We start from the raw sequence: 25,955 nt of genomic DNA, 5'->3' as shown, positions 1-25,955 counted from the left end.
TCTATTCCTGCACAAACATCATGACCAAGAAGCAAGTTGGGGAGGAAAGGGTTTATTCAGCTTACACTTCCACGTTGCTGTTCATCACCAAGGAAGTCAGGACTGGAACTCACACAGGGCAGGAAGCAGGAGCTGATGCAGAGGCCATGGAGGGATGGTTCTTACTGGCTTGCTTCCCCTGGCTTGCTCAGCCTGCTCTCTTATAGAACCAAGACTGTCAGTCCAGAGATGGTCCCACCCACAAGGGGCCTTTCCCCCTTGATCACTAATTGAGAAAATACCTTACAGTTGGATCTCATGGAGGCATTTCCTCAACTAAAGCTCCTTTCTCTGTGATAACACCAGCATGTGTCAAGTTGACACAAAACTAGCCAGTACACTGCCCTTTCTCTTTCTCTGCCTTCTCAACTCCCCTTCTCGTGCCCCCAAATAAACTCTACTCTATACCATACCACCATCTTGTGACTGGTACCTCAGGGGAAAGAGATGCCTCAGCATGCCCCCCTCCCCCCCAGTTACCATTCCCACCTCACCATACTTCACCCTACCAAAACATAGCCTGGTCTTTTTTAAACAAACAAACAAACGAATAAATGAATGAATGAATGAATGACTAAATAAATAAATAAATAAAACAAAAACCCACAACACCCAGTGTAGAATGAATGATACCTTCATCAAACAGCCCCCAGGTGAATTAATTCAGTTATAGAGGGACAGGGGTGTGCTACATGGGTGCATTTAGTTATCCAGCTGTTTCCAGGTGTAGCATTGTGTGTGTGTGTGTGGGGGGGGGGGCGGCGGCAAGGGACTGTTTAAAGCCCTGCAGTCCATCTGGGTTCTGACCCAGCAACTTGGCACTGTTGCTGTCAGTGTGAAAGGAGGCAGTGTGACGGGCAAGGCTATGCTCCAGAAGAATGTTATTCACAAACTGAGTCAGGGCTGGCTTTGGTCCACTAGCTGCAGTCTGACCGACTACACTGGAATCATTCATATGTCAGAAGTCACCTTGGCACAAGCGGTTTTGTGAGTCTGTAAGTAGCATAGACGTCACTCCACCTTCAACCAATTCCACTTTTTTTTTTTTTTCCATCCGAGCACAGGCAGCCAGATTTTCCTGCCTCGCCTACACTCAGTGGATACTTCTGACCAATGCTGGCCCACTGAACTGTGCCTAGAAGTGATGTCTTCTGCATCCAGACCTCGCTCACAGAGCTTCTGCCTCGCTGTTCCCTGCTCTCTTAGTTCTTCTGCAGGTTGGAGGAGTCCAGAGCCCAGGATGTTGGTAGAGACACCTGCTGGTGTGAACCTGGATCCCTGAATAGCAATATACAGTGAAGCTTCTCCACCCCACAAGGACTCCCATTGGACTGGGCAGGGGCATGAAATAAATGTCAGCAGTGTCTGGGTACAAGGGTACAGAGCTGGACAAAGAACAGAAACTGAAAGAGAAGAAAAAGAGCAGATCTTAGGTTTGTTGGGCGGAACTGTCTCCTGTAACACAAACAAGGCTGGAGACTAAGGCCACTCTTCAGAGCCAGGGCAGGAGGAGCAAGTTGGGAGCAGGAAACCCTATCTGTCCAGGGGACACATTGCAAGGCCTCTGGGCGCATGCAACCCAGCTAACCACAAAGGGATCACATGAGGGGCAGCTTTCTTCAGTCACATAGTGAGGTCTCCCTCCTGGTGGGTTCCTCTGTGATGAGTCTAGGTGCCTTAGGTTTAAAATACTTAAAAAATAAAACCCAGGGCTTGCTCTCAACATGCAGGCAATTTTTCTTCTTTCTCTCTCCCTTTGGGTTTCTTGTTTGTTTGTTTGTTTTTTTGGTTTGGTTTTTTTGAGATATGGTTTTTCTGTATTGTCCTGGCTGTCCTAGAACTCACTGTGTAGACCAGGCTAACCTTGAACTCAGAGCTCTGCCTGCCTCTGCCTCCTGAGTGCTGGGATTAAAGACATGTGCCACTCTATGACTGTTTCTCCTATCATCCTTCCCTTCCAGGAGTGCCCATCCCTTTGACATTATGTCATGACATCATCTACAAAAACCATGCGTGGGAGGTGGGCAATCAGGTTACAAAACATCTTGTTTTAAGTAAGTTTGTGGTTTTGTGTTAGGCTGTAGTCATAGCTGTCCTGAGTTGCATGTGAACTATGGGTCTCTGCTTGGACAAAAGTGTCTAAGTAAGAATATATAACAACTTATCAAAGCATCTACATGGGTGGTTCAGTGGGTATGAGGAGGTCCTATGAAGATGCTCTGGTATCTCAGAGAAGGTCTTGGTCATCCTTGGGATTTAGTATCTGTGGGGGCATCCTGGAGACGATTCCTGGAGAACACTGGGGGACAACTACAAACTTGAGGGTTGGAGTGCATCTTCCAGGTGTTCTCTGATAAATTATGCCTTGAATGTGTTTCTCTATCCTAGAACTGGAAGGTTCAGACATCTTAGGAGAAAGAATGTTTTGTGAAACCTGATGTAGCCAAGAGAATCCCTGGCCCCACACTTGGGAAGTCCTGTCAGTAGTGGCCAGCACAGCCAGGTTCATGGTGGCAAAGGTGTGAGGGGTTGTGGGAACAGCACCCTTCTGCCATACTTCAGGCATCCTTTGGTAGAAATACGGTCCTTATCCTTCTACCCATCTTTAACTCCAGTTGCTCCTCATCTTTGATCTCTCAACATCTGTATAAGGGTCATGTGTACTTCCCACCCAAAGATACCTCAGTATTACAATATCCATGGAGGACCAGTCACAGATGGAACAATGAGATTGGCTGTCCTTGCTAAGATGAACTAGAGACACTCAGGTCATCCCAACTGATGCCTGAGATGGTAGTTTTACTTGGACCCATGATGACGGGAAATTTGACCCTGAATAGAATCAGGAGGCCTTTAATGGAGGCATTGGTATATCACATTGGGTTTGAGACTGAGACTAGAATGGGTGAGTTAATTACAGGGACTGTGCCGTAACCGTGGAATGGAGAGGTAGACATTGGAAAGCTGCTGCCTCTGTGTATCTGGCAGTGAGGGTGAAAAGTTTCTATGGGTCAGCAAGACTGGATGTGAAGTGGGGGATGGGACTGGAGCCCATGGGGAGGGTGTAGACCTTACCCTCTCCATGGTGACAGAGCAGGTGATTTGGAAGAGCAGGCATGCTCTCCCATAGGCCTGCCCATGTGTCTATGTAGGCCATGAAGCTGAACCAAGCTTTGGAGAAACTGAATATGATTTCAGCAGTTGTTTGGGAACGCTGAGGGCCTAAGTGCTGCCTCATGCCAGTGAGGTCTACTAGAAAGCCAGCCAGAGTGTGTGCAAGCTGGAGCGGATCTCTGCTTTTCCAAGCTCCGTGGCTACTGCTTCCCTTCTGTGTCCCGAAAGGTCCAGTGTCTTCTCATAATTAGCTACAGCTCAGGGACATGTAGAAGGGAAAGACTGAAGCCATCGTTACAGTTTAGTCAAGGCCACAGGCCCTGCCTCTTTTGTGGATTATCACCATTCACTATAGCTGTGCATGTGTGCATGTGAATTATAGGGGGAGCACCTCCAGCACAGCTGCCTGGTATTTCCTTGATAGCAATGCTTGCAAGACTCCAAACACCAATGGCTGTGGAGCCTCAAAGCCTCACTCACAAGCTTTAGTAGAGTGTGCAGCGGACTCTGGACATGGGCAGAGTTGTGAAAACATGGATCAGAGACTGTAATTGACAATCCTGTGTTGCAGGGAACTTCCATTTTGAAATATTATATATATATATATATATATATATATATATATATATACATTTTTAACCTCATTTTTAAAGCAAAGCTTGCTGCACTTATGGATATTGAATGTCAGTAGACCTTTCCCATAGTATCTAGTTAAGTTTTTTTTTTTAATCATTGATAGCATAGCAATGAATATTAATTTTAATTTTAATTTTAATTAAAACATCATCTGGAAAAGAGAAATTTGTTCAAGAGACCTCCCATACATCCTGGTGATTAAGTTAGTGATGGTGTATTATTTCCTTGAACATAAGGAAATATGTTCAAGAGAGTAGCTCTTTAGTGTTCCTTACCATGCAAAAATCATACACACACACACACACACACACACACACACACACAGAGTCTTAAATAGCTCGGCTTAGCCATATACATTATTTACATATGTCAAGAGAACATGTGGTATATATACCATAACTATATAGAATCAACTTGCCAATTAAAATACATAGACAAATGTAAACCACAAACACTTACTTACCTAACAAAAGGCCCCCGCAGAGATGGCTGCTGTGCTGGGCAGTTGGCATAATAGCAGCCCCTGTGATGAGGGCCTGGCAGGTTGGGCAGCCTGCTGGGTTGCAGCTAGAAGCTCACTGTGCTTGACAGGGACACTCAGCAGAAGCCAGGGCCCTAGGTGAAGGCACCACCACTTCACTTGTGGCCCTTTCACGGGTGGCCTGGGAACTTCCGTGTGACACATCCGTCTTCTGTGTTTCCTCTCCCAGCAGCAAAAATGTTGATTTTTGAGAAACGGGAAAAGGAAAGTTCTAGTTGAGCCCCGTGTTTCCTCTTCTTATTAGTATATTGCAGTTGTGTAAAATAACGGGTTATTCTGCCACATTCATCCACGTCCGTGCTGAACTCTCTATGAGAGCCTGGTCATTGGTGATGTTTCTGCAACTGCTGGCTTGCTCCCAAACTCTTCTGCCTTCCATTCTGACTGTTTCTCCCTCAGACTCTTAAGACCAGGGGCCCAGCAAACACAGAAGTGGATGCTCACAGTCAGCTAGTGGATGGATCACAGGGCCTCCAATGAAGGAGCTAGAGAAAGTACCCAAGGAGCTAAAGGGATCTGAAACCCTATAGATGGAACACATTATGAACTAACCAGTACCCCGGAGCTCTTGACTCTAGCTGCATATGTATCAAAAGATGGCCTAGTCGGCCATCACTGGAAAGAGAGGCCCATTGGACACACAAACTTTATATGCCCCAGGGGAATGCCAGGGCCAAAAAAAAAAAAAAAAAATGGGAATGGGTGGGTAGGGAAATGGGGGAGAGGGGGGAGGGTATGGGGGACTTTTGGGATAGCATTGAAAATGTAATTGAGGAAAATACGTAATAAAATATATTAAAAAAAAAAAGACCAGCAGGCTCACTTTATTCATCTGCTTCCTGGGCATACAATGATGCTGACCTCCCCCCACCCCCCACTGCCATGTAGCATGGCAGTGCCCCACCCAGTTCTCTGTCAACTGTTTGGCTTTAATTCTCAACAGCAAAGCTGGACGTCACTGTTAAATTTAGGAAAACAGCCTATGGTGCATGACATGCAAGAAGGGGCGGAGTTAGCAAGGTAACTGGCTGAGAGGCACCACAGTGAGTCCCCAGATTCCTCTGTGGACTCACCCCTCTCTTCACAGGCGTCTCCCCACACTAGTCACATCCCATGGCTGTGGATTCCTGACATGCTACATAGATACATGTGCCACATGTGTTTATTGAGCTCACATTATCAAAGAAAGCACCAACTGCTTGCAGAAACGGAGCTGGGCTCTTGGATAAAAGCACAAGTGAGATTTTTTACTCGGCTTTTGTGAAGTTTTCCAGACTTGTTTGAAGACAGAGGCACATGGCCACTTCAGATGTAGAGGGTAGAGGCAGTCATAGGGCAAGAGGAAACAACAGAGCAGCAATGGGAAGCCAGAAGGCGGGGACAGTACCTATGCTCTACTAATGGCCCTCCAGGACCCTGGATCATGCTCTCTGGCTAAGGACAGTGGAAGGAATCACATGCAGAGGTTCAGGTGCGATGGATGTGTGCTAGGATTGCAAGTGAGAAGTAGCCACTGGGCATATGCTCTCACAGAGCTCCTGCCTGTAACCCTTAGTGTGCTAACGGAGTAACAGCTACAATAAACACTGTCTAGTGGTTGTCGGGCAGAGCAGGTGATCTGGGAGTGGTTCCTAGGTGGGAAAGAACTGTGCGCTGATGCACAGGACTATGTGGCTGCCATATGGGAACTTTCTGTTGAGCTGAAGATTTCTACTGAACTTTAACCCTGCTCTACAAAGTAAAACCTACTTCAAAGAAATGTAAAGAAAAAGAAAAAAAAAAAAAACTTAAGAGGGAGAAAAAGGGCTGGATGACAGTAAGCACTGATTTTTCAGTTTACAGAGATAGTGTGTCCCTGTTCTTACACCTGGGGCCAGTCCTCTTCTACCAAACAATCCTGGTTTGTGACTGATACAACAGTTTATGTCCATTGCTGGCTACATAGATGTTGGAATGAACAGAAAACGTGAAGGTGGCTACATGGCGTGGGTGTCTCTGTTCACACCTGGGTGCTGGGTCTGAGCAACTGCCTCTGTTATTGCTGGACTGGAGGCGCAGGTCTACTGCCGTCTGTGTTTCATGTCTCTAGACTGAGCAACCAAATCAACCCGCCTAGTCTTCTGGTTTCTGAGGGCTTGGCTGTGCACAACATGTCAGAGCCCTCCACCCCAGATCATCCCCTTATCTGTCATCCTTTTCTGTGTCCGTTGGACAGGAAAATGCCCAGATCATCAGGGAAGTGGAAGTAGACAAAGTCTCTGCCCTCTCCAGAGACCAGGTGGCAGCCATCAAGCAGCTGTGGCTGGATCCCGGAATCCAGGAGTGTTACGACAGGAGGAGGGAGTACCAGCTGTCAGACTCTGCCAAATAGTGAGTATTCAGCCGGCAGCTGCTGCTAAGCCAACTCTGCAAGGCTTCACTTCCCAGGAGGCGAAGGGGGGAGGGGGCGGGTTGGGTGTGGGTGGGGAGTGAGGATGTGTGTGTGTGTGGGGGGGTGTTTCCCCTGACCTCTTGGCCTGCTTCTTGGCCTCTTCTCCCCTAATTCTCTGTGGATTCCCAGACGTCCCTTGGGGTTAGCACCCACCTTCTCTCACCCAATTAAGTTGGAGATTCCTTTGTGGAACGGATCTAAGTTTTGGAGCAGAGGTTATGATTTAAGCAAAGAACACACCTGCCTGTGGTTTTTCACTTTCTTCCTCTCTGTATCCCTCTGGAAACTGCAGGCAGGCTTAGGCTTTGCTTAAATTGGTTGCCGATCTTGTAGTGCCCTCTAGTGATCGACATTGGCATTGCAAGACCAGCACAAGGTTTATTTGACCCTCTCAGAAAGTCAACCACTTAATGTATTTTGTTTGGATCCATAAAGCTTTAGATTTAAACCATCAACATCATCAAGATTTCTATCGCACACTATCTTGGAGATATCACAACATTTCTTCTTTCTTAAGAGTCCCCTAGGGCTCGGTGTGACCCACAGGTGACTGAGCACACAGCTTATTTCTTGGGGTTGCAGCTTGTATTATGCTCCAGCAGTTTGGTTCCTCCTACCAGGACCGCAAAACTCCCCAAACCCACTCAGTTCCTTTTATGTGTTGGCCTCTTCCTGAACTAGCTTGGACTGGACAAAGCAGCTGTCAGGGAAGGCATCGTTACGGCCCATGGCTTTTAATGACTTTCCTTAGACATTTGTCCCAGGCAGCACTCAGTTCAATCCAGGTTGGCACAATTGATCTAATTACATCAGCAGAAAAGCACGATGTCGGGAAAAAGGAAAGAAACCACTAAGATGCTAGACTTGGCAGCAGGGAGTGAGGAAGCCAGCCTCTCAATGAGATGAGCATTCTGTCCAGGGACCAAATGTCAAAGCTAGTAGGTTCTCTTGTTTCCTCCCAGAAGCTGCCCACTGTTACTGGCTCTGAGACGAGCCTCTGGATTTACAACCATTTGGAGAACGCTCGCCAGAACGACTGTAAGATTAACTCAGTGTAAATCTTGAAAACAGAAGCAAGTCCGCTCGCTGCCAGGCGTGTGAGGGGTGGCTGGGGAGGTGAACAGAGTTCTAGAGAAGACAATAGCATTTAATAAAGGGAGGTAGTCGCCAGCCTTGAGAGTCAGTGGATGTGGGGGTACATGCCTAGATACCAGCACTGGAGAAGTGAGAGCAGGGGGTCAAACATTCTTAGACATTCTCAGTCAGGTGAGTTTCAGGTCAGCAGGCAACCTGAGTTAGACCCTGTCTCAAAATAGCAAAAAGCAAAATGAAACAGAACAACAACCCCAACCCCCACTCCCAGTCTATGACATAAGTTACTTGTGCATTTTCTTGGTCCAAGTCAGTGGTTCTCAGTCATCTGCTAGTAATGTCTGCGTAATTAGATGTCATTTATACTGTGCAAATGAGTGTACCAGATAGTGGGCTAAGGGCTATGTGGCAACCAGTTAGTGACCTCTAATCTCAGACAATGTAGTCTGCTAGTTCAATCAATCAATCGCTGTAGTGTGTCTTCCTTACCTCCCACTTAACCTAATTTTGGACCACTTTCCAGAGTCCCTAGCAGATGCCCCAAATCACAAATGATACTGCATTCTGTATTTGTTCTTTACATACATAAGCATGATAAAATGAACTTATAAATGTAACAGTAAGAGATGTACACAGGCTAAAACTAAGGTAGTTAAGATTAGAGCTACTCGTTATTGGCAGTGTGACCCCATGGCACAGTGTGAGAGCTGCGACAGCTAGTGAGTGACTGGCAGGTGGGCAGTGTACACAGTGTGGCTACACTAGAAAAAGTGTGTTTCCCCTCTCGGAACAGCCACAGATGTTCTCTTACTACTCAGAATGGCACTAGACTGAAAACTTATGAATTCTTGTCCTTAGCTTTGCAGAACACAAAAATAATTTCAAAGATGGATCATTTATTTCTGGCATTATTTTCACATTTCCTACTTTTGGGTCATAAATGGCCATGGGTATTTGAAAGCGTGAAGTGGAACATTGGATAAAGGGAGAAGACTGAATGCAGTAAAATAATAAGCTGGGGAGCAGGCCCAGCATTTTCAATCTCTAGGTTGGGACAGCTAGGTTGTGCTACAGAGAGCAGCAGAGCCACCCACTCCATTGCTAGTGAGGTCTTTTGTAAGGACTTGAGTGATTAAACAACTTTTGAAGACACAGTCTGGAGCCTAGGCTGGCCTTGAACTCTCCACGTAGTTCAGCATAAACTGAACTTGTGGTCCTCCTAACTTTCCTCCTGAGTTCTGGGATTGCAGACATTCGCCACCACATCTGTTGTAGAAGGTGCTGAGGAATTACCCGGGTTGTGTGCATACCAGGCAAGCACTCTGACACCCGGGCTTCACAGCCTGTCTGAAGGGTTTTGTTTTTGTTTTTGTTTTTTTAGTTCTTAGAACTTTATTTTCAAGGTAACTATATGCATAAGAAAGACACTCGTATTGATTAATAGAATGCAATTATGTTTAACTTCTCCTACACAATCTTGACCAGAAACTTGGTACATGGTTTCCAATTAAAAAATAATAATGGTAACAACAACAATAGCAACAACAACAACAAAAAGCCCTGCAATCTGTTTCATTGCTATCTATTACAAATGTATAAAAAAATCCTCCATGAAATGCTGCTGCTGATGGCCGCAGAACCTTGAGAAATATATCTTTGGTCTGCCTCAGAAAAGTAATAAATATTGTACTGTAAAGGTTTATAAAATTGGCGCAAAATATTGTTGTAATGTCCCAATGCCAGTTTTAAGAGTTCAGTAATAAGGGGAGCCTATGGGATGTGCACAGAGGTGCAGATGCTCTCACACTTAGCCAGCAGTACACACACTGTAAATCTACACAATCAGATCATTCTGAACTAAGACTGTCCACTCACCTCCTGTGCTCAGTCAGCGGAAACCCTAGTAAAGAGAACAGAGTGTCTTCAGCATTTCAGTTTACAAGTCACAGCAGCAGGCTAACAGGCAAGTTCCTTCCATTGTTCACATTCGGAGTGCAATGCAATGCAATGCGGTAGGTTTTACTTTGCATCTTAAGTAGCCGAGGTCAGGACTTAATAGCCAGGCTTGGTGGCTATTAAGAACACAAAAATAATTTCAAAGATGGATCATTTTATCCTAGCACTTGGGAGCAGAGGCAGGCAGATTTCTGAGTTCGAGGCCAGCCTGGTCTACAGAGTGAGTTCCAAGAGAGCCAGGACTACACAGAGAAACCCTGTCTCGAAAAAACAAAACAAAACAAAACAAAAAAGTAAATCTAAAAAAGCAAAATGACCCTTCTTGGAAGACTAGAGAAAGGCAGCCTGAAGAAGTTGTAAACATTCTCATCAAAGCAATGTAGCATTTTATGATTAAACCTCTTAACTACCCTCTCAGTGACTACAAAACAGCAGATAGAAGCAACTTCAGAAACCATGTCGAGCTGCATGTTAACCCACGGCAGTTCAGCTGCCCTGTGTGAGACTACGAGGCTTCCGAGAAGTCTAATCTACACTACCATTTCAAAGCTAAGCATCGCTGGGCATGGTGGTGCACGCCTTTAATCCCAGCACTCGGGAGGCAGAGGCAGGCGGATTTCTGAGTTCAAGGCCAGCCTGGTCTACAAAGTGAGTTCTAGTACAGCCAGGGCTACACAGAGAAACCCTGTCTCGAAAAACCACACACACACACACACACACACACACACACACACACACACACACACACAAAATTCAAAGCTAAGCATCCCACCTGTCCCAGCCTGAAGGTTTTTTTTTTAAAGGCATTCTTTTATTTCACTTAAAAAATTGATATATTTTAAAGTCAGAACTTTTAATACATAGTTCCAAATAACATCAGACAAATTTTGATTGTTTTAGAGGTCTCACTCATAGTGTGCTTAAAAGGAAAATGTTATTTTCCTTTGAGGGACTTTTCCCATGGCCAGTTGGTCATCTGCATATTTTCATATAAGCTGCTCTTAGTTCAAAGCCTACAGTGAACAGGGTCTCTAGGCTGCTGCTTTTCTCATAGACGATGCACTGAGAACTGGACTCACAGATGTGCTTCTGACTCCTGGTCCCTTTAGAACCATCTTGGGAGGATAGAGGCCTGGCATAGTAACCTCCGAATGTCACTGCTGCATCCATTTCTTGTGGGGACCCTGTGGTCAGGGAGGACTTCCCCTGAGCAAGGCAGGGTATTTTCCCTTCTCAAAATGGAGCCTCGGCATCTTGACTCTTTAATGTCACAGTTACCTGACGGACATTGAGCGTATCGCCATGCCCTCTTTCGTGCCAACACAACAGGATGTGCTTCGTGTTCGAGTGCCCACCACTGGCATCATAGAATATCCATTTGACCTGGAAAACATCATCTTCCGGTAAGTCTGTCTCCAAGACAGCGTCCTTTAAGGATTTGTTGTTCAGGGGGCGAGTTCGGAGGTGAGTCTTAGATGTTCAGTTCCTAAGCCCCTCTTAGGTTAGGATAGCCTTCTGGGATATCACACTCCACAACAGAGGGACTTCTGGCCTCTTCTTACCGGGAAGAAGCCTTCTTATGTGTAGTCACGTAGATGAGCACTCCTGTGACCATACAATCTACTGATGTCCTTTCCCTAATGTTGAATAGGATTTTTCTTTCCCTTGTTACCTTGTCTGAGATTTATCCTGAAAGAAAAACCAATATAAAGGCGTATATTAAAAGTTTATAATATATGGAGTACTTGTGTGTGTGTATGCATGTATATATATATATATATATATATATATATACATGTATATATATATACATATGTAATATTTCTATTTATATAACAACACTCATGAGGAACTAATATTTCCTGAACTTTGTATAGGAAATATAAATAAAAATACAGGGCACTTAAAAAGCACTGAAAAAATTAAAGCACTTAAAAAATTATTTTGTGTATGCCTGTATTCCTCAGTGAATATGTATGCACAGCAATGAGCCTGTGGACTGTCTAACCAAACTAGTTTGGGGTCTTCAGAAATTGGTGTATGGATGAGGTGGGGTGTAGGGGTGGTGGGTGTGACCTGGCAGTTTATGTGCTTTGACCTATAGAGTCTGCCACGGTGTTAGAACAAAATATTTGCACTAACACTTAAGAATAAGTATTTTACCTAAAACCTACTAGTTTTCTCTAAAGTATCCATAGACCCGGTAATAGTGAGCCTGCATCTTGTGCAGTAGCAGCAGACCTCAGTGACATGGCAGCTATTCCTTTAGACAGGGTACCACTGGATTCATTATAGTGCTTAGGGCTTTATGTCAGCAATCCCTGTGCCGAGTCCCTGAAATATCTCCTGGACACAGGTACCGTCTTTGGATCTTCATACTGAGCAGAGAGCACATGTAGATGGGAAGGAGTGGGAGCCAGCTAACTGAAAGGATCTGGGGATAACTGAGATGAACTGTGAAAGCAAGACCAGGATGGAGGGAAGCTAGAGGGGTGGCTCAGTGGCTAAGAAAGTTCAGTTCCCAGCACCCACATTGAGTGGCTCAGCTACCTGGAACTCTAGCTCCAAGAAGTCCAATAACTTCTTTTGGCCTCCAGGGCATCTGTACTCATGTGCATGACACACACACACACACACACACACACACACACACACACACACAGAGTTATAAAAAGCACAGTACAAATTATACATTTACATATAGGACCTACCTGAAGAAAGCAGAGGTACCAGAAAGATGGCTTGCCTTTGTCTCTTTCATGTCCTATGACTCTATGTGGGTGGCTGGAGTTAAGCCTAAGTGGACGTTGGTGATTTGTGCTAGGGGTGCTACAGCAGCTTCTTATCCAGCATCTTCAGGCAGGCTCCATCTCAGTCTTTTGCTTGGAAACCACCAATGTTCTTCACTGCCTGTGCAGCACTGTTCTAACACACTAACCTTAAGAGCCCCCCTTCCCTCTAAAAATTACCGAGAGCCTCAAAGGGCACTAGCTCAATGGTGCAATGGCTTGTATCCTTTCCCTAGAGTTGTGTGTTCCCACCTTTGACTGTCTACCTCTATTGAGCAGGATGGTGGATGTTGGTGGCCAGCGATCTGAACGACGGAAATGGATTCACTGCTTTGAGAGTGTCACCTCCATCATTTTCTTGGTTGCTCTGAGTGAATATGACCAGGTTCTGGCTGAGTGTGACAATGAGGTATGTTGGGGTTTGGGAACTTAGAGGTATGCTGCTGGGGCAGGGGTGGCAACTGTGGAAAGGGAGTTTTATTTCTTCAGTGTTTCAAGAAGCTAGCTAGTGAGAAAATAGACCCTTCTCTGCCAGCACTCAGGTGTCTTTTACCAAAGTAACCTACAGGCGCACTGCAGACTCAGTGCTTCAGATCCTGTGTAACGTAACTACAGTCACCTGCTACTTAACAGCAAAACACACTTTGAGATAGTTATCATTAGATTTCACAGCCAGGTTTGGTGGCACACACTTTAGTCCCAGCACTTGGGAGGCAGAGACAGGCAGATCTCTGAGAGTTCCAGGCCAGCCAAGGCTGCATAGTGAGGCCCTGTCTCAAGAAACTCAAAGCAAACCAACAAGAAACAATCAACAAAAAACCCAAAGAGACAGAAGACACAATCATTCTGTGACTAATTTAGACAGTTTAACCTACTGCATACCAAGAGTGGTGGACCAGAACACTGGGTCTAGTGTAGTTGCCCACTAGAATTTCCTAAGGAACCATGGGGAAAATGGAGTGTCCGGGTCAAATAGCAGAGTCGCTGGCTTGGTTGACTGACAGCAGCTGTGGCCTGAGAACAAGGACTGTTCCCAACATTCCCCCAGGTTAAATGTAGTGTATCACAAAGGGTGGAAACCAGGAAAAAGCAGAGTGTGCTGGGACTGGGTCAGGGGAGCTAAAATCCAACTGGCCACACAAAGCCAGCATTGGCTGCTGGGAAAAAAAATAATCTTCTGGACTTTGATTTTGTACTATATATTTACTGGATTCCAGTGGGGCCAGTTTCATTCCCAATTCCCTTCAGAGACCCTAATACATACAATGTTGTCTAACAATCCTCTCTCCGAACCACATCCCTTCTAAGACTAGGTCTCATGTCTTCTAAGCTGGCCTCAAACTGACTATAAAGCGAGAAGTAACCTTTGGATCCTCCAGCCTCATACTGCCTGCCTCCCAAGGGCTGGGATAAGACCCGTTTGTCACTGTATGGATTGAACCCAGGGCTTCATCATGCTAGGCTTCCTGTTTCTAACAAGCAATACTGTTTCTAACAGATACCACGAGCAGACTCCTTATCCTCCAGAGAATGGCACTCCCAAACTGGGTTCCTAGCTGAGTTGTCAGGGCAGAGCTGCCCACTGAATGGAGCGACCCGAGATTGCATTTGTTCTTACTCCCCCTGCAAGGGTCTCACACAGGGCATCCAGGGCTGATCCAGACCAGGCAGGTACTGTGCCTCCTGCAAAGCTGCAAGGTGGTGGCAGGACAGAAAGTGACCAGGAATGTCAGTCACTTTGTGAGGTTATTTCCCAATAGTAGTACCAATGTCCTCCTAGTAGTCATTCCCTCTGAACTTAATACATGATTTCTTGACTGTTGTTTCAAGGATGTGAGTGTAAATCACCAATGCCTGGTATCAGGTGGTGGCCCATGAACAAACTTTATCTTCAGTGAATGCTTCTCTCTGATGAATGCTACTATATTAATTAACGCATTTACTTGTGCCATCAGAGTAACAGTGGTTACTGCCTAGCTCTTTTTTTTTTTTTTTTTTTTTGGTTTTTTCGAGACAGGGTTTCTCTGTGTAGCCCTGGCTGTCCTGGCACTCACTTTGTAGACCAGGCTGTCCCTGAACTCAGAAATCCACCTGCCTCTGCCTCCCAAGTGCTGCGATTAAAGGTGTGGGCCACCACTGCCTTGCCTAGCTCTTTCAAATGGAACTTCAAAAAAGAGCTAAAAGTTAGGGATTCTTGGGAGTTACTTACGGTGTTTATCAGAAGAGTCAAAGGATTGGTTGCTCATGGGACCATGAGGTCAGTCCAATATTCTTTTTAAAAAATTAACTAATTAATATTACACTCCATATTTTATCCCCCCCCCAGTTCAATATTCTTAAAGATTAAATATATTCTGTCCTCCAGAAAACCACAGGTGTTTGGAGAGAATGTAAATGCTGATATTTGGGCCTGTTCTTTCTAGTTGGAAATAACATGCTATACAGATTTTTCCCCCTTGGAGGTTAGGATATACTGTACTCGAGAGAAGCTTTAAAAGTGGACGAGTTTTCTCTGATAACACTTTGTGGACTTCTCTGTGCCTTGCAGGGAAGTAGACTCAGGGCTCGACCCTTTGGAGCATTCCTTGAGCTTTGATGCTGTTCTACAGGATGCTTTCTATTCTACAGGAAAGATCTTGCCTTTTTTTTCCTCTTAGAAATACTGCAGAGAAAATGCTGCCCACAGTTGTCAGGGAATACAATTTGTTTCCGAGCTCCCTGCCTCCTCAATTTGAGAGTTTTTAGTATTTTCTTTGAAGGGTGTTATTTGAAATGACGGTCTGTAAGCATAGTTGTCACCAGACTCACTTCTCTGTGGGTTTGGGAAAGTGAAAGTTTTGGAGTACTCTGCTCATCTAATCTTAGCACAGCTAAGGTGCTCTGGCTTGTTAGCTCCCTTCTGACCAGTCCAGCATGCCCGAGGGCTCCAGGTTGTGGTCCTCTTGGAAGCCCTTTCCTTCCTCCTGTGTTACAATATACCTGAGGCATTGTTTAGAAGCACACTTTCACCTGAAGCTGGTATCTCACAGAACAATTAAGGAACATGAACACCTTGTGAAACAAAGTAAACTTCCTGCTCAAAGTTACATGAAAGGGCAAGAGAGTAGAGTGCTCCAGAGTCGGACCAGGAAAGTCAACTAGGTAGGTGAGGGAGGGGGGAGGAAGCTAGTCTGCTAGTCTGGTGGGACCGAGGTGCTTTCCATCACAAGAGCAGTGCCCCAGGGGAGAGAGGACTGATGGACACACTTAGCATGCTCTTTCCAAGCCTTGCCTTTCTTCTTGGCTTACCGTAACCTGTTTCTCACTAGAACCGTATGGAGGAGAGCAAAGCCCTGTTTAAAACCATCATCACCTACCCCTGGTTTCTGAACTCCTCTGTGATTCTGTTCTTAAATAAGAAGGATCTTTTGGAAGAGAAAATCATGTACTCTCATCTAATTAGCTACTTCCCAGAGTACACAGGTAAGTTACTCCTTCGGGGAATGGTGCTTTCACACACTGACCTTACAGACGTCCTCCCCAGGATCAGTCTTCAGCATGGCATTCTGGGGCCTCCCAGACAGGCTCTCACTTGCCAATTCAAATTACAGTTCTCACTGCTGTGTTCATGGTTTCGCCTCAGCATCTGCCATGCAAGGGCCTGAACACACATGCCAACACACTAGGCTGACTGGCCCCACCTCAGGCACCTCACCCAGCAAAGACCTTGTGGCCTTCCTGCACCACAGCCTTCCATTTGTGTGCCAGGCCCTTTCTGTCCCCCTGGTGACTCTTCGGAGCAGAGTTGGCTCTTTAGTCAGCAGACCTGCTGCTTTGTGGGGTTACAGGGTGGCATCATCTTAGACACAGGGAGTGTGTTGAAGTCTTGCACGCATGAAGCTTGCTCAAGGCAGGAGTTCTCACTCTTCCTAATCACTCCTGGAACAAGAGGTCTCAGATAGTATACTCTTGACATTGATATTTATATGTTAATATTTCAGTGTACCCCCTTTTCCTTTGATTAGATACTCTGGTATTTAATGGTAGCATAGTTTAGGACTGTTAAGCTTTAAGATCAACCTCACAATACCAGATTTTGCAACACACCCCTGGCCCCCCAGCCCAAAGCTGCCTGTACAAATTAGTATGTATCACTTCAAAAGTGTTAGAAACAAAACTAGGCCATTAGGCCACTATTTTTAGACAAACCACTTCACAGTAAAATTATTAGATACACCAGAGCAAAAAGACCAAATATTGGGCTAGGGAATGGCTTGGTAAAAACACCAAAAGCCACATAAAAAAGCCAGGCATATTGTGAGGACTTGTAATCACAGAGCTGGGACAGGGAGACAGCAGATCCCTGGGATTTGCTGCCCGCCTAGTTGAGCCTAGTTGGTGAGCTGTAGGCCAATGAAAGACCCTGTCTATCTGTTTATAGAGATGCATGACATTCTTGAGAGTAACAAGATCATATGCATGTGCGTGTGTACACACACACACAATTTCATGGATTCAAAATGAAATGTTAATTGCTCCAGGTAAACTTTCCTTAGATATAAGGTAAGTTATATTGGTTAGATTTTGATCCCAGATAAGAACAAAAATACATTAAAAATGGACTGTGAGAGGACATGATAGTGAGTGTATCTTCCTTTATTCTTCTCATGACCAGGACCAAAGCAAGATGTCAAAGCGGCCAGGGACTTTATCCTGAAGCTGTACCAAGATCAGAATCCTGACAAAGAGAAAGTTATCTATTCTCACTTCACATGTGCTACAGACACCGAGAATATCCGCTTTGTGTTTGCTGCTGTCAAAGACACCATCCTACAGCTAAACCTACGGGAGTTCAACTTGGTGTAAATGGAGGGCCTACCCAAACAGAGGGTGATCTGAGCTCTTCCTGCCTGATCTACAAGTGCTTCTGACCATCTGGACCAGGACCTAAGGACATTACGTAGCCCACAGGGACAGAGATGGGTAGTGCAATGTGAAAAATACTTTAGCAACCCTTTTAAGTGTCTTTAATTCTTGATTGTCTAACTCTTTTCTCACCTTTTGGTTGAAAGATTAGGTATAATTTTTGAGTGATTCTTCCTCTCCTTTTTTTAAACTAGTGTTCAACAGCTATTAAAAATCATGCAAAAAAATTCATGCAACAGAGGGACTTGTATCATGCCTTCAGACCTCTGAGATTCATTTAGGTGACTTAAACATCTTCATTGGTTTGATAATTTTAAAATAAATCTTTTAAGAAACATTTTTAACATTTCTTCCCCTTAATGCTGAAGTATGACTCATGTAACAATTTACTAAACAACCAAAGACTTCTTTCTATGCTTTTTTTTGTTTTTTAATTTTAAAAACAGGATCTTAAGTAGCCCAGGCTGGCTTCCAACTCAAATTTGCTGTGTAATTGAGCATGGCCCTTGGTCCTCCTGCCTAGCTGGTCCATACTTAGCTAAGATTTTTTTTCTTTTCTGAGACAGGGCCTCACGTATTCTTTTCTGGTCTCAAACATGCTATGTGGCCAATGATGGCATTGGACTTCTGATTCCCTTGTATTCATATACACAACTTATTTAAGGCAGTTCTCACACTGTGGCTAATTCCTAGCATTAAGAGGTCTCAAATAGTGTGATTTCACATTGATATTTACAGGTTAGTAATGCTTGGATGTATGTGTCACATGATTAGTTTATGTGATGCTTGGGATGGGACCCAGGGCTTTGTGCATGTTAGGCAAATGTTCTGCCAACCGAGGTACATCCCAAACCAAAGATTTCTTTAAAAAGCAGTTCTTTTCATGTCAACTTTCTAATCCAAATTAATATTATTCAAACATTGATTTTGCCACAATTTGATAAAACCAACTCTGACATGATAAGTAGACTTTAGATACTGCATGTGTGTATGTCCTAATGTGTATGGCCAGGTCTTATAGCTTATGGAATGGCTAAAGCAGAACTTGTTAACAGATGTTATGTAAACCTTGCCAAAGCTCTGATGGCAATCTCCAATGTGCTGTTTGAACTGTGTGCGCTGTGCCTTTCTGGATACTAAGAATACACTGTTCTACCCTGAACACCAAGGATGACGTGCTTCTTAGAGCTCGTGCCTGACCGTTCTGGTTCAAAGAAAAACGTTACCGTTTTAATGGTTCTGCAGCTTCTCGGATTCCTCCCTTTGATGAGTCTTCACTCATCACGGTGTGCTGGAGCTCTTTCACGGCTGGCTCAGTAAATGGTGCAGGTCCTGACTCCCAGGAAGCAGAGTACTTCATCATACTTAAGGGCTCGGGTGGCTTTGCACGGACTGCTGACCCATAAGTATGTCTGTACTTACGGATGGCTCCATCTCTCACCAATCTTCAGAGGTCTCCAACTTAAAATGGTTCAGCATTTACAACAGTGAGAAAGTGACATGCATCCAGTAGAAACTGTACTTTGAAATACGATCCTTTCTCAAGCTAGTGAGTTTTGGCCTGGTACTCTCGAGACGCTGGGCAGTTGTAAGCTGCAGCTCCCAGTCAGCCATACCATCATGAGGGGAAGCCTTAACTTCTCCATAGTGCACTGCTGGACTGGGGGTTCTAGAGGGGCAGTAGACTACATGTATTTTCAGCTTCAATGCTTTTGGTCAGTGTGGGATTACGTAGTTAATTCTGGGACTGGCTACAGCTGTTGCAGAAGCACATGGCTTAATTCCTAGACCTGAACTAAGAAGCCATTCCTTAACCCGGTGCCTGGGCCTCCACCTTGTCCATTTGTTGGAACAATTTCAAGTGTGAAACCAAAGTAGCATTATGTTTAAAAAGTCGGTCTTCACTCCAGGCAGAAGAACTGGACAATCAGATAGATGCTAAATCTTATTTGAAACCATTAGTCATCAAGGCAGAGACAAAGGAGGAGCTTTTCAAGACATTGAAAATGGCACAGCCAGCATTCACTTTCCTGATCCCTATCACTTGCCACTACACTAAAAAGCAGCATACCAATGTAATCAGAACGAAGGGGTCAAACAATGTGGGATTCCTGTTTTCAAGTATTTTCTAGCACTGAGCTACTGACAATTTAGCTTTTGGTTCACATACAAGAAAATGATTTCTTTCGTTGCAAGGCAGTTGTGGAATAAATCAAATTTTGGCAACAAACACCTTTTCTAGTTACAGCAAGGCCACACTCTCCACGTCAGAGATAACTTAGTAATTTCTGTCGGTACTCCCTTAGCCCTTCTTTTAAAGTATACGTACCAACTACTGAAGAAATTAGCCACCTGAAGGTGGTAGCCGAGTCCATCATGTATTCCATCAAGCCGTTAGTCAATGCTGAGTATGCTTGGCTAGAAGGCAACTGAGAAGTCAGGACACTGATCTCTCGGAGTAACTTAGTTATTAATCTAACAGTGATGAATCTCAGTATTAGTTAAATACTCAGATTTTAGACAGGCAGGAGAAGGAGAATGCTCCTGGTTCTACTCAATAACAACCAAACCAGATGGACCAGAAAGCTTTATTAGACTCACATGTGGTTAAACTAGAGTCATCTTAGCATGCAATCCAAATCTACCCCTTCAAGAAACACTGTTTCAAGTGTTAGTTGGGATTTTCAACAAAGTTTTAGCAAGAAAGAGACTAAGCTGAGTTTTAAGAATAAGAACCACATTAGAAATGCCTGTGTTATTTAACAAGACTATATCAAAATACACAAAACTAAGGCAGCCACTACGTGATAGGTCATAGGTCATGGATTACCAGGACTAGGAAACTGAAGGGATACAGACACAGTGAAGAAAGAGATGCTTAAAAACCATAATAACCACTGGCCATGTTTGCACCAAATCATAAACATACCAAAGAAGGGCAGGCTACTTAGTCAGTATGAAAATAATTAAGACACTAGTCTGGACACTTCATAAAAATGGAACTATACAATTTCAAACCTATGAAGTACTTTTAAAGTATATCTTCCCTGGCAATTTTCTTAACTATAATACACTTGTGTACAGAGGTGACCATGTAAAAAAAACTTTATATACAGTGTTCTAATAAGTCCCAAATATAATCTATAATTACTGGTGGGCATAAGTGTACTAGCATCGACACTTAGAACATTCTATTATAAATGATAGTAATATTGGTTTTGAAATGTTTTTCTGCCCAAATACCGGCGATTTTTGGATAGTCAATTAATCAACAGCGGTATGAGGACATCACAAGAAACACTGAGGCCTGCATCATGCTCTGCTTTAGGCAACCCTTCTAACCACTAGACATTTTTACTTTAACAGCTTTGTCACAAAGTTACTAGAAGGAAACACTGATATCACACAAATATGTTCAGTGACAGAGATTCTAAATCAAGGCAACTTGATATATATCACAGTCAGTGTTAAACTACAACTCAAATTTATATTTGTATAAATAACTCAATTTTGAAAAAATACTCTTATTGACCTATAAAATCTGAAGTTAGATTTCCTATGTGTCAAGCTTTGGGTAACCTGAATTTTCCTTATTTAAAGAATGCTATAATGCTTAAAAAAGAAAAAAAAAATCAAGAGCCCAAAACGTTAACATAAAAATACGTTAAATGACATGAGGTAAGTTATTTTACAAGAAAGGCAATAAAGTAGAAGAGGTTCCAATCGAACAAGCATCCATGGGGTTTCTGTGTAAGATGCAGCCCCTTCAAATTTAGAAGGCAGCACCTCCTGGGTCAGTGGGGAAGCCATGCTAGTGGGACTAGTGCTCACATCTCCATGCTACATAGAACAGATCATAAAGAACACAGTTGGTTAGCATTAACAATGAAGTATAAAGGTAAATGCTCAGGCAGTGTGAAGGGCTCCTTTCTAGAGGGAGGAGTGATACATGGTTCTGTGGAGCACCAAAGGAAACCAGACTGATGAGGTCATATTCAATCTGGTGTAAGAAATGCAAGTCTTTCCTATCTGGGTCTTGTGAAAATGAGGACATGCAGTAATCTAGTTAAAGGGTACTGATATGTATATGGCACCCTCAGCAAGTGAGTGCACTGGTTCTACAATAATGTCTCCTACATAGCTAGCTACCCATTTTCAGGATTTTTTTTTTTTTTCCTACCTGCATGATGAGTCAGACAGAAGGCAAATGGGAGTAAGATGACCACAGCCTGTGGACTTTTTAGGTGTCATCTGCAGAATTCATTTTCTATGCCTTATCTGATCCTACTGATCTATGAGGAAACGGAGGTAAAAACACTTCAGATACTAGAATAAGAGTTCTCTTGACTTTCCACCCTAAAGATTACTGCTTGCTCCAAATCTGCTCTTCCTTACCAACTCAAGCCATCCTATTCCCAGGATGGAGAGCACAGCTCCAACAGTTACCAGATGGCCCACGATGCCCTCCCTAGTCTTTCGGGCTATTTATTCTTTTTAATCTTTTTTTTTTGTTGTTGTTTAAAGAAATCTAACAGTACAAAGTGGTATATTCCACTTTAAATTGTAAACAAAGAGTATTTGTTCTTATGTGTTCTCTTGTTCATGTACTTCTTTACATTCCAATTTTGAAATATGGTTGTCTTTAGCTATTAAACTGACTTCATGACCCACTGGTTAAGATCTATAACTTGAAAAACACTGCCATTGAGGATTTCAACTACATCAAACACACAGAAAAGCCCCCAAAGCAAAGGCCTGCAGCACAGGCAGATCTGACCACTCTAGGCCCCTATTCTATAAACACATATGGCTTATGCTTTCTGTGCTTTTGTCTCAGTTATTAATGCAGAGGCCTGTGCAAGGGAGCAATTGGCACATGGTGAAGAATCAAACAACATGGCAAGAACAAACTACAGGACATTCAGTGCTGAGTATTTTGATTTTTAAAATCAGGAAGGCATGGGACACCACCTTGTGGGATGCTTCTAAGAGATAAGATACTAGCATAGTGACTCACTGGGATTCTACTGCTACTGCATATATCAGAAGAAAAGGAGACAATCATGATAGAGACCATGGAAAACTCCAAGATATCAGATGCTAGAGAATGCTCACGTGTGTGTATGTCATACACACACACACACACACACACACTCTCTCTCCTCCCCACCCCCCACAACAAGCCTGAACACTGTGATTCCAGGATGATTTTTTTTAAAAACATGCTGGATTCTGAAAAAGACTACTGAATCAAACATGTAACTGTAAATGATAAGACTTAGTTAAGCTAATGCCTCATTGAATGGCTAGTGTTCCTAGTTTTTACTGTTTAGACAGATGATCTAAAACAATCTGCATAGTCTGAGAGAGTGGTGGGTATAGGATTCATAAAGAATGAGAGCTATGTCTTGGGTTTCATTGATATAGGAACGAGGAGGCTAGGCACATAAGCTATGTGTGTGTAGAGTAATAAAGCCCGTGCTGCTGTGGCAGAAGGTACAGAATTGCTGTGCTATTACTTTTGGGTTTTACCATGGCATACCAGGGGAGTTATGGATCTACTTTTTCTGAGCTCATGAAAGAAGTAATCAATAAGGAATTTAGCTCTCGGCAGTGACTGGGATGCAAGGAAAGCAACATTCCAGGTGAGGAGATAATACCGATCTTCACAGATTTAATCTGCAAACGTGGAGGGGCTCAGCCATAGAGAAAATGTGTACCTTACCTTGAAGAAAGGTCATCTTCGGGATATACAACTATAGAGATTTGTCATCTTTTGATCCAATTTATGTTTAGCAGGGAAAGCATTCTGGGGGATGCTACCAATAGCACTATTTTCTTGGCAATGACATAGAAACAATAGCAGGCAGGATTGGGCAGCAACTTACAGTCTGGCAATGCTATTCACTTCAGCTTTTACAGCAAAGCAAGGGCTTGGCAAGCCTGCGGATTAAATATCCATTGACCAAACAGACTTTCAACACCAGTTTATGACAAGTTGGTAACACATGCAATATACATTAAACACTGTGTGTTATTCAATAACCGATTAAGACATTCTGTTTACAGTTCACAACTGGACATCCAGTACATCCTGTTTAACTTTAAACAGTCCGTCAACAGTAAAGAGCAAAGTGCTTGGACAAAAACCAAAGGGGAGAAGCCTGCAGCCTTAGTTTTCTATTATGGCAGGGCTCAGAATTGTTGTAGTGACAAGCCTGTTTAAACAAGTATTTTTCCTCGCCTGGATAACAACCTTAACCTCAAGCAACAGGGTAGGTAACTGGTTAGATTTTAGGATTTGCACTGTAACTCAAGAAAGGGCTCTTCATTCTAGAGCATAATTCATTATAGCTAAGATGTTGGAGTTTATCTTTTTTGCATTTTTAAAATTCCTGTTACCAGTGAACAGAAGGTAAACATTATTAAGGCTTACATTTTTACTTTGAAAACAACTGTCTATTAAAAAACCAAACTGGGTAAATCCATGGAGTTCTCCTGAGGAAGCATTTCTAAGGCTAAAAGGATCTGGAAGGGTCTTTATTTTAGGGGTATGATATTCAGTTTGTAAAGCCTTTCTTTAGTTTATGGCCCAAGGGGTATTATGTCCAATCTTAAAAAAGATTGTTTTTCACAGTTATACTATGCATGTTCATAAAATCCAAATGATTTGTTTAAAAAAATAAGGAAAATACCAAAATATTTATTTGTAAAAAGAACTTCATGATTCTGCAGAAACTGCCCAAGTCTTGTCACTCCTGGGGCAGTGCTTAGTGTGCTCATTCTCCATGCGCACGAGGGAAGGCTGTACTGTTAACTGGGAAGAGCACATTCCCTTCATTAGACTGGGAACGACCTCTCTAGCACTGCTGAGGAGATACTGGGGTAAACAGTTCTTTTGATAAAATATTAAGAATCATAACCGGATGCATGATTCAGATTAGGAAACTGAAAGGACCATCTGCACTTTAATCACAGAGCTGTTTCTCCGATTGATTCTGTCTCTTTAAAAAGCATGTAAGCCCACAGGATCCCTGAAATGACTCCTCTTCTCCACAGGACTTTGTAGTAAGGGATTTCCATGTCTCTGCACAGCGTGCCCGCCCTCTTCACAGTCTCGGGGACGGTTCTCTTGCTTCCTCCAGCTTTGTGAGGATCCACTGTTGGGGGGAAGTAGAGCAACACTTACTAATTCTCAGTGAATTTGCAATGAAACAAAATATAAAGAAATCTCAACGCCATCATAAAGTTTAGACATAAACTGATAACCAATAGTTAATCTACATACTGTAGAAGAGAGCATGGACACAGCTCATAGTCTCTAATATTTCTCTAAGGTCCATGGAACTGTTCTCACTAGAGACAAGGAAATCAGGTCAGACCAGACCCTTGCTTGTTAAGTAAGGAAACAGAAAGACACTGGAGAAGAAATACAAGAGTTGCCCACAGTACCCTGTGCCTCAACTTCAAGCAACTCAGCATGGAAAGAAGTCCTCACACAGCGGCGGCAAGAGAGGCGGTTAAGCACGGTCTCACACGTGAACCCCAGCCATGTCACAGCAAAACTGGTGAAGAGCCAAGGCTAACTCCTGGCCAATGGTACGGTGGAGCTATGGTAGGGCTGATGATAATGACCACGGCTCTAGCTTAGTAGCAGAACATTAAGCGAGATCCCACATGCTGGAGAACAGAACCAAGGCTAGAACAGGCATGGCCATGACAAACTTAGCACTCAGCAGAAACTCAAGTCCCACATGGGCTACATTAAGACCACATCTATGAATAATTACGTAGAACATAAAAACTTCAACTAAAAGAACAGTGTGACTGACTGGACTAGGACCCCATACAACCCCAAACCCAACTCTAATATGTAATTTATAAGAAATGACTGCATCTCTTAGAACATATTTAACCACTTAGCACTGTATTTTAACAAAGAAGAACAAACCAAACTCCAGATTTGAGGGAAAGAATCAAAACAGAATAAATGAAGGGAGAAAAAAAAATCAATGAAGTACTTGTTCTTTGAAAAGATAAACACATTAAACAAAGTCTTGTCTAGAATAAAGAGTCAGAAATAGAAATGACATTACATAATGATACCAGAGAAACAAAGTTCATTAGAGGTTATTATGAATAGCTGTGTGCCAAAAAATGGTAATCAAGAAGATAGAAAAAAAGCCTAGATGTACGTACCTTACCAAGAGTGAGTCATACACATACACAAATCCATAAAATATAGCTCAATAAAAATGAATGAAATGGAATCATTAATAAAGTAAGCATACTCTGTCCTCTTGTACAAGGTCACATGTGTATTAATGCTTCAGTGTCTTATTCCTGTTTCTTGGTAATTCATTCCCACTTCCTAGGATTACCATGCCAATATTGCCTTTAATCACAACATCTTGATAGAAATTGCACAGCATGTGCTAATGGGTACAAGGAG

The 25,955-nt window shown here is 43.4% G+C and overlaps 2 protein-coding genes across 3 annotated transcripts in view; one reads left to right on the top strand and one right to left on the bottom strand.

Moving 5' to 3' along the window:
* Gna14 (G protein subunit alpha 14) overlaps positions 1 to 18,957 on the top strand; it is a 163,997-nt gene extending 145,040 nt beyond the window's left edge. For both annotated transcript variants that reach the window (XM_021151829.2, XM_029472487.2), the window contains exons 3-7: positions 6,546 to 6,700; positions 11,084 to 11,212; positions 12,878 to 13,007; positions 15,907 to 16,060; positions 17,253 to 18,957. In XM_021151829.2, the coding sequence (XP_021007488.1) occupies positions 6,546 to 6,700; positions 11,084 to 11,212; positions 12,878 to 13,007; positions 15,907 to 16,060; positions 17,253 to 17,443 (759 nt within the window). In that variant the 3' untranslated portion in view covers positions 17,444 to 18,957. The remainder of the gene's footprint in view (positions 1 to 6,545; positions 6,701 to 11,083; positions 11,213 to 12,877; positions 13,008 to 15,906; positions 16,061 to 17,252) is intronic.
* A 4,518-nt stretch (positions 18,958 to 23,475) lies between these two features.
* Vps13a (vacuolar protein sorting 13 homolog A) overlaps positions 23,476 to 25,955 on the bottom strand; it is a 173,855-nt gene continuing 171,375 nt past the window's right edge. The window contains exon 72 of the mRNA XM_021151796.2: positions 23,476 to 24,663. Within this exon, the coding sequence (XP_021007455.1) occupies positions 24,613 to 24,663 (51 nt within the window). The 3' untranslated portion in view covers positions 23,476 to 24,612. The remainder of the gene's footprint in view (positions 24,664 to 25,955) is intronic.

Source organism: Mus caroli, unplaced genomic scaffold, assembly GCF_978045245.1.
Source record: "Mus caroli unplaced genomic scaffold, Mus_caroli_1 scaffold_20, whole genome shotgun sequence".
Lineage (NCBI taxonomy): Eukaryota > Metazoa > Chordata > Mammalia > Rodentia > Muridae > Mus > Mus caroli.
This window is presented reverse-complemented; position numbering and strand designations above follow the sequence as displayed.